Genomic DNA, 14,243 nt, shown 5'->3' with positions numbered 1-14,243 from the left:
ATGTGTTGTAGAAAGTTGCCAGGAGTACCTTGGGAAGAAGCTGCAATAAATCTAGTGGGCCTTTACCAGGTTCAGTGATGTTTCCATATATTTTTGTAGCTATTGATTATTTTCAATATGGCCTAATGTAAAGTGGGTATGGGTATTCAACTCAAGTGCTGTGAAGAAGTTCTTGTCTGATTTGGTCTGGTCTGTAGAGAAAGGTGTCCAAAGTCCATTCTTACCAACAATGACCTGTAGTTCTGTTCAGAAGAATTGGAAGACTTTCTAAATTCTTTAGGAATTGTACATAACAAAATTGCTCTTTACCATCCCAAATGTAATGAGATGGTAGAGAGGTTTAATAGAACTTTAAAAGAAGGTATACAGTTAGAAAAATGTCTAATATGGACTGAAAAGAAGCAGGGGCATAATGGATAGCTTGTCTGTGCTGTAATGTGTGTGTCTTTCTAAAACAGTAAGTGGCATCGTCTGAGCGGACACCGTATAGATCCAGGACTGAAGAGAAACAAATAGTTAATTTGTTTTTCTCCCAGGCAGAGTCTGCAAGGTCCATTTCGATAGTGGGAGTGGGCCACCCTCACACAGAGTGTCTTTCATAGACTACTCCTAATCTGAGAGTTAAAGAGGTAGCACTAGATTCACTAGGGCCATAACGTAGGTCTCTTCAACCCCAGTGCAAGGGGCCCCCCAACACTTCAGGAACACCCACAAACCTTCTCGGGAAGATTCCTCCCAAAGCCCAGTGAACATCTATGATGTATGGGTGACTCACTGGTCCCATTTCATGTTCTGCAGGGGGGGCTCTATCATTTTACATTACGTCCCTAGAAAGAAGAGTTGGTTGATCACAAGAACAGTTTGAGAGACCACAAAGTAAGTCTGGATTGTAGTGGGAGATTTAGAATGCATCAAAACTCCTATATGACATGAGAGATTCTCAAAATTCACTAAACTGTGCAAGGTGGTCAAATTGTTCAAATAAGCCAACAAAGTAGATGATGTGAGAATTTGGAATCTTAGCAGAGTTTCACAATGTACTGTTCACGTGTCTTTGGATAATGAGACTCTTAAAAAGAAGACTAAGACAAGCAGCAAACATAATCCTAGGAGTATGATAGAAGAAAAAGATTTAAAAAGAAAACAGTGCCACGTAGACCTAGTTATCTCAAGGATTTTGTGCAACATTTAATTTTTCTCTGCTCCTGTCACAATAAGACTACTTTTATCACTACAAATGTGTAGATAGTCTGTTTAATGTTATTTAGCTCTATTGCAATTAAGAAAACATGGCAATTATTATGTGTTATCCCTTTCAATATATGTTTAAAGTGGACAGATGGCTGGTATCTTACGACAGCATTGATGTTAAGCATTATGTTCAGCATCTGTATTGTGTATTCCATTCTGAAACACAGTAACTGAGCAAAGGGTTGATGATTCGTATTACGTCAGATCAACCGTGGCCGAGGTTCACTTTAATTAACCTCTTATTTTGAACTCACATCAGGGTTCATTTCTCACTTCATTATATCCACTTAACTTAATTGTTCGATGTATTAGCAATGTCTTCCTCGTTGCTTGAGCTGTTAGCCTCCCCCAAGAACTCCCTCCCCCCCAAAGTTGGTGTTACCCGCGCCCCTGTACTGATGTAAAACCTTCCAGCACTGTTGGATCATTATACTGTTAGTCAAATTAGGGGTAACATTTATACTGAATGTAGAAGTTTGATTGAGATAGATCTGGTAGAGTGACCTGATGAAGGTTCTCACCTGTATAGACGTGGTGTTAGCTTGCAGCTTGACAATGGCATTCTCTGCAGACTTCAGTTTCCACTCATACTCCGACACTGTCTGGAGAAGCTCACTCTGCGGAAAAAAAAGGCAAGGTGTAAACCGATGGATGTACTTTTTTTTAATTTTAGAATTGCCTAAACACGCTGCAGGATTAGGGGGAATTGCAGGACATGAGAACCTGTAAGGACACTGGGAGTGGGAGGGGAGGGACCGTTACCTTTGGGATCGACCTGTATCCACATGACGCACTGGGACCTGCAGGACATGGCAAAATGAAGGGCCCTGGAAAACTGCACGTCTACTGAGAAGGCTGCACCACTTCAGATTATAATGGCATTTAATACTACAAATATCTGTGTCAATTCCTACCTACTACTTGAACAGTTGAGGGCACAAGGCAAAGATATTCCATGCACGGCATCAGGTGTGCTTTTCTCTATAAGGAAAGCACTTAGAAATGGGAAAAAGTGAAACCACCGCACAAGTGTCTTTAAAGTCAATAAACCAGTTTTCATAGATCGTTGTCACTTGACTTGTTTACAATCCGTGTACTGATTGTGAAATTAAGTGAGCACTCTGTGTGTTTTTCATCAAAATAACACAAGCCTATGATATTCACAAAGATATCTAGAAAAATCATAAGTTTGTTATGATATGGTAGTTTGTATTGTGCTACATGTACTGCACTTGGACACTCGTGTTCCACTATCTGTACTTCTGATTTATTTTAACTTTTGCTCTATACAGAAAACATGTTTTAAACTTTTTTTTCTCCACAGAAAAATGATTTCCCTTTATGAAGAAAGCCTGTACCCAATTTTCCTCATGACGTTCTTTGCTGCTTTGGGAAGGAAACATTCATGCTTCGATAATAATATTAAGAGGAATAGGTAATTTCTAAGCACTGTGAATAACAAGCGTTATTCCACAATGTAATGCTACTTAATTGACCATCCTGGTAAAGATGAACTGATGCTGCTAGGATTCGAACTCATGATCAGCAGATGTGAGCGGCACATCATTTCATATTTGACTGAATGAGCTTTGTTGATGATTGGACCAGCTCTCCGAGCTGTCTTGCTACTGGCTCATCTTTTCACAGTAGTAACTTTCCGGGGTTAGAAAGGGCGTTTTTGAGTATCCCTAAATTCATGAACTCATGGCCATGGGTGGTCACCAAATTTTTGCTTTGTAACCGTCCTAGGAATGCACCTATTTTCTGCCCCAGTGAATAATTTACTCCAAAATACAAACTACACAACTAGTATATTATCCGGAATTGTAAATCCAATATGTCAGCAAAAATGTCCACTATCCTGATTTTGTGACATACGGTCGAGATATTTCCCCTGCAGATGTATTTTTGTGTTTGCCAGTCCTAGCTCTATGTGCATAAACTCTGTGAATCAAGTTCATATAGATGATAGATCAAAACTTGCAAAACAACATAACAAATACGTTAGCAAATTTACTTTGGCCATTTATCATTTCTGCTGTGTTTATAGTTATAGAGAGTAAAGGTTAAAGCCTACTCACAGCTGCAGCATTGTGTTAATGACTTGTCAAAAATAAACAGAAGGCAGGACCAGCTGTAGTGAATTGAAAGTAGGTCAATGATCTGAAAACACAGGAGAACCACACCAGCAATGAACAAACTGCCGACTAATTAGGAGCGAATCAGGTAAAAGAAAATTGCAATATTTAGGAAAGTGATACCAAGGATACTTAGACACATGCATTAGTGGTAAAGTACAGTCCACCGTTCTTTGCTCTCATGCTAGATGTAGTGCACAATCGAGCACAAATTGATTTGCCAACACACACACACACAGCTTTTAACCAGTGATTGCTGTGAACGTAAAGAAACTGGAAATGGGTTAGAAACGCCTGCAAACACATATTTTAAAACCTTTCATTAATCCAGCCCTCTCTAGAAGAGGGTCATAACAAAAGTTCACCCACTCTAATTAATTAAATGAATGAAAGGGTGCCTGCTGTATGGCGAATCCGACAGGTAATGTATTGACCGAGAAACCCTTTTTGAAAGTGGCGTGGCATAATACCGAATTGCAAAGACTAAGGGCCATATGTAGGTAATTTCTATTTACCGATTCCTAAATACCAAATTTTACCGATTCGGTATTTAAGAATCGGTAAATAGAATGTAGGTAAAAAAATCGGTAAATTTTACCGATTCGGTAATATTCGTTATTACCGATTCGGTATTTACCGAATCGGTAATAAGGCATACCTTCCCATTCATTCCTATGGGCCCTCTAGGCCTATAGGAATGAATGGGAAGCCATTCACTATTACCGATTCGGTAAATACCGAATCGGTAATAGGGGGAGCATATTCAAGGGTGGCAGGGTGTCACATTGACACCCTGTTGCACCCCTGAATCGTGCATGTGTGCACATGTGGCGCACATACATGCCCTAAGGGCATGTATGTCTGCCACATGGCACTTTTAAAAAAGCACAAAATTGCTTTTGAAAAGGTATTCGGTATTTACCATCAACTTGTAGTTGGTGGTAAATAACGAATCCTTAAACCAAAAATGCACTCACTTGAGTGCTCCCTACATAAGATTTAAGGATTCGTAATTTACCGATTCGGTATTTTACCGATTTCTTGAAATACCATCGGTAAATTACCGAATCCTTCAATCCAGCCTCCTACATCTCAAGGGGCTAAATACCGGTCGGTAGCGGAAAATTTACCGATTTTCGGCCGTTACCGACCGGTATTAGCCCACCTAGATATGGCCCTAAGTGAGCAAATTCGTAATTCCTCATGATTGTTTGGGAGCGGGCAGTTCTCCACCATTTAGAAACAAAATTGGACCAAACAGTATATTTAATAGCACAGTTTCGGTGTAAATTTGTATAATTTCACATTTGAATGGATACTCATTAAATATTCGAGTACTTTCTTCGTATGTTAAGCAAGCTTGACCTTCCCAACGACTGCTGTGGGTTTATTCTGTCCAAGATAATTTTAAGAAAATGGTGACAATATGGTGTATTGAATAGTTCAATTTCCCTAAAGAAAAATCTAAAATGCCATGGGTGATAAAGGTAGTTCACAAAATTCAACATCACATGGCTTATCATTCACCTTGCCATCTATCCACACTTCTGCATTTCAATTGATTCCATCCTGCCCCTTCCAAATAGATTCTCAAATATATAACATGGCTCAGAATCTCTTCGGAAAGGGAAAGATAAAAATAATAAAAAATGCAAATATCTTGCAACTGAGGAAGTACGGTGGAATAAATAGAATTTTTGCAGACTTAATCAGCAGCGTTGTGCTCAAGTTACAGAGGTATTTAAGGTTTTAATATAGCAGACGGGCTACACTACTCTTACAGATAGTACTAGTGATTATCACTCAAATATGTACTTTAGATATATACTTGCTAATGCAACTACTTTGTCCCAAGGCCTTCTTAGTTTGCTACATTTTCAGTTTAACAAATACATATTTGGTACCCAAACTTCAATTTACCTTTTTCATCAAATATTCATTTGTGCTTTTGCCACAACTGGATGTAATCCCCCTTGCATGCCCATTTGGCACCATCTCATTCCTTTGATGACCCCCATATGGCAAGAATTAACACCATAATAATAAATATCATGGATGACTTCCAAGTCCAATATGCTGTTTTTCTCATTTGGGCATTATTAGGCCATGGAAGCCTTCTATATGTAAACAATTATAGGACGGAGTTAGCTTTTTTATGGGGACTCCATCATGCCATTGATGGCCTCATACACCAAGAATTGCCATTAGTATGCCAGGAACAACCTTTTGCTAGGGAGGCACCATTATTCTATTGATGCCCTCACCAAATATAAAGAATAACCAATAGACAATTCCAACATGTTGCTAGTGGTGGGCACGAGCATGTCATGTATGTATCTCTTATGCCAATAATTAATACCAATAAGCCAGGGCCAGCATTTTTTGAGAGGTGGCCATCCTCAAACATGCACAGTTCAGGGACCCAGCTACAGACTGACATGTACTTACACACCATTCTTCGGATGGATCATTATCATGGTTCAGCTCTCAGCCCTCCCTCCTCCAGTCAAGATTGCAAGCGGATATACCCACAGGCAGGTATCGCAAAAATAGGATCTGAAAAGATTGTGCTTGTATGCAGAGCTGGCGTGGGTTGCTGAGCAGTTTTCAGTGTGCTGTGTGTGAGGTTTCTGTGGTAGTTCGTAGCACACGGGACCACCATCCTCTTGCCACTAGCCAGGACACATCTATAGTCCAGAGGTGATTTCCAATCTGTGCCCCAGCATACAGAAGTGCTCATGAAACCTCCGCAGCATAGGAACTGCAGGGTTGTAAAACCTGAGGGCAAAGGCCCTGTTGCCGGGCTACTGTGCTGTGGAGTGCACCAGCACATGGTCTTTCATTGAGTCTGCCAATGCAGCCTCTTATCTTTGTGCTATGACTGGTTTTGCTAAGTGAAGAATATTTCACTAGGCTGTGTTGCACACCTCAGTTTACCATATAAAGTCGAGGTTTGTTTGCTCTGACGGATTAGTTTAGATTAACTTTTGTGAAGCTCAACATTCACCGTGTGACTATCCTGGTGCTGAGAATGAGAACCGGTGTTACGAAACAAAAAACAATCATTGGCAAGGCTAAAAGGTCTCAGCAATGCCAGAGTTATTGGCCTAGTCAATGTGGATGTCTTTTAGCCATGTTGTCTAGCAGCAATTCTGCTATTCAGCATGGCTAAAAGTCACAAAAAAAAGTGCTATGTTGTGGCCAGCGCAGGCAACGTCATAGTGCTTTTTTGTATGTGAGGTGTGGGGCAATGAACTCAACATGGGGGAAAACACTTGGTGTCTGCTCAACATCCTGTGATTCTTGGCTACTCTACCCCCTGCCTATGGCAATAAATGAGGTTATTGTGTCATGTAACTATTGAGCATGTCAAGCGGTCCAATACCTTTAGATCGCATTCGTGCTGTGGAAAACTGCAAAGCCCCAAAACAATTAAAAATAAAAGCAGCAGCTACAATGGAGGTAGTATGGGTAGGGAGAAAGCAGGAAAGCAGGAGGGGATGGGGATGAGGAGACGGGCAGGTAATGACGGGAGAGGGAGGGTTGAAGCAGCAAAGAAGGGGAGACCACAATAAACAAGCCATAACGGCTGCCTGGCAGAGATCTTAAATAACAGGAGAACAAAAGGATCTCTTCTGCATGCTCCATTTTACTATCCTGGGAGAGGTTTTCGCTGTGTGCTTCATACAAATGAAACAGAAAGGTAGACACCCATTTAAGAGTGGTATCCGTCACTCATTGCACCCCATACTGGAGCACTCGACGGAGCGCACATTTTGTCATAAGCAAGACCAACCGGCTGCTAAAGTAAGTAGGCCAGGGAACAGAAGAGCTAAAGGGAAAGGTACAATCTGTCTTAAAATTAGAAATATGTGAGCCTGAAACATTGAATCAAGAAGCTTTCCCTAGGACTGTCTTACTACTTAAAATGCTGAATGACTATTGTCTTACACTGTTAGAAATGAATAAGGCGTACAAACAGTTTCACTTTGAGTACCTTGTTAAAAATGGAATGGAAGTAATCTGCCACTTACAATACACACAAAGAGTATAACCTATCGATGATGTGCAATACTGTTTACACTGCAACCAGGAGTGTGCACAGCACCGTAAAAATGGCATAGATATAATATAGATTAATTTGCTATTTCTAAATAACATGCAAATCTCTTCATGTGTTAAAAATTTAGATTTATATATAGGCGCTGCAGTCTTCAATCCACCAGAAATCGTATCTTTATTTATTTTATTTTTCATACTAGGTCTTTTTCAGTTGGTTTGACTGTTTGTATACATCCCTTAGGTGGAGTCAGAGGACATGCAGAAATATTCGCCAACTGCTGAGATTAATAAAAGAAACAAGCAACAACAGGGTAGGAGTGACTGACTACAGGGGAAGCAACAGTAACAAGCAATGATGGGCGAAGGGGGCAAGCAAGGATGGGGCAAGAAGCGATGAGGGACATTATAATAAAAAAATATCCTCTCACTCTGAAGTCAGATAAGATAAGAACAAGATTTACAGGCCTGTTTACAGAAACAAACCTTAGACCAAGTGAAAACAAGAGCGCTCATGTGAAGTGCTCAAAAACAAAGAAAGTAGTAGTTCCTAAAACAGATGTTAAAATGGGAGCCGTGGATGGATAGTAGGAATTGGTCTGTGCTCTCAAGGAGGGCTAAACACAGGAAGAGGCATGACGAATGCAAGCCATGGGGAGAAAGAATTACTAAGAGTGACGATAGAGTCAGCAAATGGGAAGCCTACGGGTGGCCTGAAGCCCACATATTGAATACAATTGTCTCTTTGAGACCGCACATGCGCTGTCTAGCCGAGACCTGAAATGGCTAGAGCAGCTGACAAAAATTATGTCAGAGTGCAGAAAAATCCAAGTCTTTCAAGCTTTCTGAATTTCAATAAAATCAAATCCAATTATAGGGCAATAGGAAGTGCTTTCCATTTTGAGGCAGCAGCCACAGAGAAGGCCACCTAGAACAGCCGTTTACCTTAGGGAACCTCAAAAAGATGAGTTCCTCTGGGTCTTAAAGATGGCTGAGATTTAAAAAAAAATATTAAAATATTGAAAAAGAGGAGATGTCCTCTTATCATCAAGAGCCTTGTGCACTACATAAAAACATTTAAACAAAATCCTTTTTTAACTGGATGTCATTGTAGGGAGGCTAGAGCCGGGAAAATGTGGTCCCATGCCAGTCTGGTGGAAAAGTTTTGCACCATCTGAAGCTTATGCATTGCACATCATGGAAGATCCAAGTAAAAGACACTGTAATAATCTAAACGGACAGATAAAAAAGCATTCAAAATTTGAACACTATTAGGAAAAATTAAAAGTAAAGAAAACTTCAGAGAGTACTTAGTTGAAACAAGCATTTGCAATGCATCGGTCTCGCCTTTGGGACCTTATATGTATTTAGCTATGCAGCATATTAGCCTGGGCGCTGGAACATCTGCTGTTCTTTAACCTAGAAGTTAACTTGCCTGCTGAGATGGAAGGAGTGCACAAACCCTGCAGGATGTGTGAACGTCAAAGTCGATCCAGAAGCAGCTGACCACGGAGCTGAGGGTCCATCTACCTACAGAGAAATGTGCGTGCTCCTAGATTGGAGTGCAGTCTTTTCTCTGAGCGTCTGCACCACAGCACTTTTGTGAAGTAGGAGGGCGACACTTTTAAACACCCCTTTTTATTTGCGATTCAAAATATGAAGCATTACCCCTTTGACAAGTCGGAAAAGCTTTCCTGACTAGTAAAAGTGATTTAGCAGATAACAAAAGACTCTTTTGCACTTTTATACATGATGGTTCCGACTACGAACGATGAACTGTTGAAATGCACCTATAAAATTAGCAAGAGTGTTTGCCAAAGTGTTTTTCTCCTTCCCCAATGAGCGATCCCATTTTAAAAACCCCACTGCTTGAGAGGAATCAACTTGCAAGTGAAAGGATATTGATGGAAAGGATAATGACGTTAATGAAAGAGGGTCCCTTGTCACATGCCCAGCATACCAGAGGCCTTTTAGATGTAAAATGCCTGCACATGGAGCAAATGGTAAAAAAGACGAACACGGTTTTAATTAAAATATCTAGGCTAATAAATGTGTTTCCTTGTGAATTTCTCTTAGAACACGGAGCTACTAGTAATATTTCCAATGTACTCAGCTGAAGCGTGAAGCGTTGCACATATTTCTTATGACAGATGTTGTTCTGTATCTACTGTCTGCCAATAGAAATCCCTCCCAAAAAATTGTGACTTCATTAAAAACCAGACGTTTATAGCTTGTGAATGAAACAAACGCAAAGGGAAACCAGGTCATTGTTTTTCTTTCACATTGACTAAATGTAGCTTACACGATAACTTTCATAGCACGCAAGTTGATTTAAATGATGTGTATTTAACCTTCCAGCCAGTGTTAAAAACGTTGAAGATATTTATGCTGCTATAAAGCATCGAGCAAATAATTTGACAAAAACTTTCATACAATGTGACGCCATTTTGATGATCTTTGTAGATAGATGATGGTATTTACGATAACAGCTTTAAGCGCCTTCACATCACAGCTGTGGCGAGGCATAATGTGGCAGGAACTGTCAGCCCGGATCCATACATGCTTTTCAGCCTTCTCTTGGTGCTATAATCCAGGTCCTGCAAGAAGTGACCTCATGAGGCGCCTAACCTGCAGTTGTCCTTGTTCTGCTTTGTTTATTGAAGAATATCGAGGCTTGTAGAGATGGCAAAGCCGAGCAAAATGCCAATTATGAAAGAAAAACAGTAAAAGCAGGGGTGAGGCTGGGTCAGCTGCAAATGGGCGTGAGAGCCGGCTCACTATAGGTGCTGCTCATCTCTCAAACCCGAGTTGGTGTGTGAGGTGAAGCTGCAGTTACTTTTCAGCGCATTGTCAAATTAAAATTACTGTTATCTCAAACGTTTGATACCACATGAGATATTGATTATTTGAATGGAAAGTCTGCAGCAGAGTCAGCTTCGCCACATTAATCTTTTGCAAATCGCCCCAGGGCATGATGAAGGCAACGGTTCAGAACAAAATACTCAAGAGTAGAATGAACACAAGTATTGCAGCACCGCCCATGTGCCGCGTGAACTCCCGAACAGCGTCACAAATGTAGGCATGCTCTTAACTTAACGTTAGCTTCACAAAACAAAAAGAAAGAAAAAACCACTGAGCGTGGAAACATATCGCTCCCTCTTAGCCCGGACTCACACCCACTTCCTACAGCCAGCAGCAGTTTAAATCCCAGGCGGAGCCCCACTCATAAAGCCCTCTCTGTTACAATTGTTTTCCTGTTCCGTCCCCCCAGATGCAAAGCCAGGTCTCTCTGTGGTACACAACTGACACACAGCCCTGCTCTGCGTCATGTCTATTGACATATGTGGAGTTTTCAAATAATGCATTTCTGGCAGCGAGAAATAAAATCGCTCCTTGGACACAATGCCAGGAGCTGTTTCTTATACTGTGTTCAAGTGTTTCTCGGCGGGTTTGGCTCCATTCATTGATGAAATGCAGTCACTAGGGCGGTGCACGAGGCAGGCAGCAGAGCTCAGGGCACTGGGTTTTCCCAACACCTTTCTCACCGAGAAATCGTCTATCTGCCCCGTCCTGGGAACTGCTGGCTTCGTGTCACGGGTTCAAATGTAATAAGCCTCACCTGTGTGATTGGAGACACGTCTTAACTGTGTGGCAGCTGGAGACCTCAGGGTCGAGGGAAAGGCTGAATGCCAAGCTGCTGGACATGCGCTTCGATGCCTGGTGGGGAGAGAGGAGACTGAGGAGGGGCGGAAACATGAGACAAGCAGCCGAGGGGAAATGCACACTAGAAGAGGGCGTGCAAAAAGGGGCTTTAAGAACCGGAATGAGGGAACGGAAGAGGAATCAGGCTGTTGATTGTCCGGCTGTTCAGAAAGTGAAAGCGCGTAAGCAAAGCACGTCCTGACCTATATACAGAAATAGTGCTTACAAGTATAAAAAACAAACTGTGGCAATGCAAATCACGCGAGGCCTATTGCATTGAAACAAAATTACCGGCAGACATGAATGGGAGTGGGGGGTGGGGTTATGGGGGGCGAGAAGTCACAGACTGAGGTAGGGGGCGGGGGGTGGGGGGGAGACAGAGAAGAAAAAAGTGCTAGGAGTAAAGGGGCCAATAGCCGTGGAAGGATACAAATGATGAATGAGGAGGGACTAACAAGCCCCAAACCAATCGGAAGGCAGTATTTAAGACAAAAGCCAATGGGCAGAGAGTGGGAGGAGCTTCCACGAAGCTTCCACACTACAGTGTATACTGCATGCCTCGCAAAGCGATGGCAGCATATTTGTGCTGCATCGCTAGGCGAGACCTAAAAAGCACAAACTGACCATAAAGTTAATCTGGCACATAATGGAAAGGGCGTAATCAAATTTGATACCCAGATTTTTCACACATGAGAGAGAGCTAGGTTTAGACAACAAGAAAGATGGCCAAAACTGCAGTCCCTAGAAAAATGAGGGATAGACAAACAGCAGAATCTCCACATTGTTGCTTCCAATTTTTGACATTGGTAAGACCTTAGTGCAAATCAGAGATGCTGCTGATAATGTCTAATGTGATTTTTAAAATAATGTGTGTGTTATCTGCATATAAAAAGGGTACGGTGACTTTATGACATAGGCCATCATATGAAGATTAAAGAGTAGTGAAGACAAGATGGAGCCGTGATGGTTCCCATGTTTAAGCGATGTAACAAAGAAGGTATAGGCAGATACAACAATCACTTGAGATCTATTTGATGAGAAGTCTTTAAAAAAAAAAGAGCAGATCTATGACACCAAGATCAGCTTGGATGGCAAAATCTAGTGGACTGTAGTGTTAATAGCTGCAGACAAATCAAGAAAACCAGAGCAGCCGGAAAACTTTAATCAGCACAGCAGCGCAAATCATCCAGTGTGGCAACTGCAACCATTCCTATTGTGCATCAGGTGAAAAAGGTTATTGCAACTTGCATGATCTTCGGTAGAAAGACTGCCCTTTCTAAAAGCTTGGTACAGTAGGGAAGTTGAGAAATTGTCTGACAGTTTGACAATGTTTCAGGGCCTAAAGAAAGATTTTTCAAAAGCGGAGTTACTTAAGAAATCTTTTAATTGCTCAAAACTTCTCTTGATGACTAAGAGGTGTTATGGATGGCCCTGGCTTGGATATGTTCTAATAGCAAAAGACCTTGATGCAGTTTGGCTACCTTTTGTAGGTATCTGCAGGAACTAGGCCCGGGAGGAGTTCACAGAGTTTTAGTCTCTGGAACTCTGCAGAGTGTCAGAAAAACTCTGCCGTGCTCCGAGGAGTTCCGCCAGTGGCAGAGTCTGTTAAGTCGTGCTGCTCACACTGATTTTCAGCACCTGGAGTTTGTACTTGAACGACAGCTTCCTCAACGAGAGCGGTAGATTTCTCAACGCGAGCGGTCACAACCTGCCGCGAATGTCCGCTTTGACAAATCTCGCCGGAAGGAGGTGTAGCACGTGTTTTTTTCTTGCAAGCACTCGCTCGAGAGAATAAACTCTGCGTCACTTCGGTGAGCTGTTTGGAACTCCGAGTGGATTGGGCAAAACTTCAAAAACTCTGCCGGTGGTGCGGAATTCTTCACCCACCTCTACAGAGGACTGAGAGGGCCTACTATTATTTCCCCAAGTTTCCTAAGTTTGCGTATCATAGAAAAATGGCAGTAACCATTTTTGAAGCAGAAGGCAGGCTTAGCAATTATAATGGAAAGTAAAATTCCCAGGCAATATTTAAAATTGTCAATTCAGACTGATGAAGTACAGAAATGAATAAAACAGTGAGAAAATAAAAATTCACAAATTTAATTTGGAAAACATATGTAATAACATGATAAAATGCATACTTTGATATGGACAATAAACAAATGAAATGAATTTTCTAATAACATAAGTCAAATTAATGCAATACAGTAGGTTGCAGAGTAGAATTTCTAATCTAAGAATTAAGTAAAACAATAATTATACATACATGTCTGTACTAAAAGGTAGAAGATACATTTAGATATGCTGGATTGCTGTCTCTTGAGAGGAATTACATTAATTGCAAAAAACAGCGATTTATGGTGAATAGCATTTACTTGATGATTCTGTTTAGGTATGTCATCTATTGCTGGTTGTAAATTTTAACAAGAGAGAAAAAAAGAAGAGGGTATGGATATGAAATAAAGAAAGTGAGTAGAGGGTGCAATGAAGAAATGCCCAAAATTGTTTTATTTTCTTTTTTATTATTTCTATTCAGAGCACCCGTGAAAAGATGAAAAAGAGCGATTTATAAAAACAAACTAAATGGTGCTTACTTGTATTCTAAATGAAATATCGTTCAATGATATATATGAATTTCGAAGAGCCGTGGAGGTTCTTGTTCTATTGGATGAAGGCAAGATAATATCAAAAATGTATTATAAAGATCATAGTTATGGCGCTATATAAGTGATTGATTATATTTATTTTAAGAGCGATTTACTTGCCTATGATATAAATTCCATATATTAATAGAAGGATCCCCTTTCGGTTAAACTGAATTGGCTGTTTGGTAAAAAGACTGAAGGAAGAAAACTTCTCTTTCAGAATTATTTTTATAGTGATAAAATCTGTAAAATAAGAAAGTGATAAGGACAAGTTATTGACACAATTATCGACGTAATGTAAATGTTAACATCGATTTAGGATCTATAGTGATACTTTGTGAGACATTTTAAGTAAATTTTTTGTCTATTTTCACTTTATGACCATATTGAAAAAATGAACATTTTTTATTGACATTAGTTGGTATAGAGGGTGCGTAACAGTTAATAG

The 14,243-nt window shown here is 40.7% G+C and overlaps 1 protein-coding gene across 1 annotated transcript in view; it reads right to left on the bottom strand.

The window, feature by feature from the left end:
* TRIM16 (tripartite motif containing 16) overlaps positions 1-14,243 on the bottom strand; it is a 112,531-nt gene that overhangs the window by 51,241 nt on the left and 47,047 nt on the right. The window contains exon 2 of the mRNA XM_085616799.1: positions 1,773-1,868. Coding sequence (XP_085472925.1) covers positions 1,773-1,868 — 96 coding nt within the window. The remainder of the gene's footprint in view (positions 1-1,772; positions 1,869-14,243) is intronic.

Source organism: Triturus cristatus, chromosome 7 (genome assembly GCF_964204655.1).
Source record: "Triturus cristatus chromosome 7, aTriCri1.1, whole genome shotgun sequence".
NCBI lineage: Eukaryota > Metazoa > Chordata > Amphibia > Caudata > Salamandridae > Triturus > Triturus cristatus.
The sequence above is the reverse complement of the archived record's forward strand: the minus strand, read 5'-3'. Positions and strand labels throughout refer to the sequence as shown.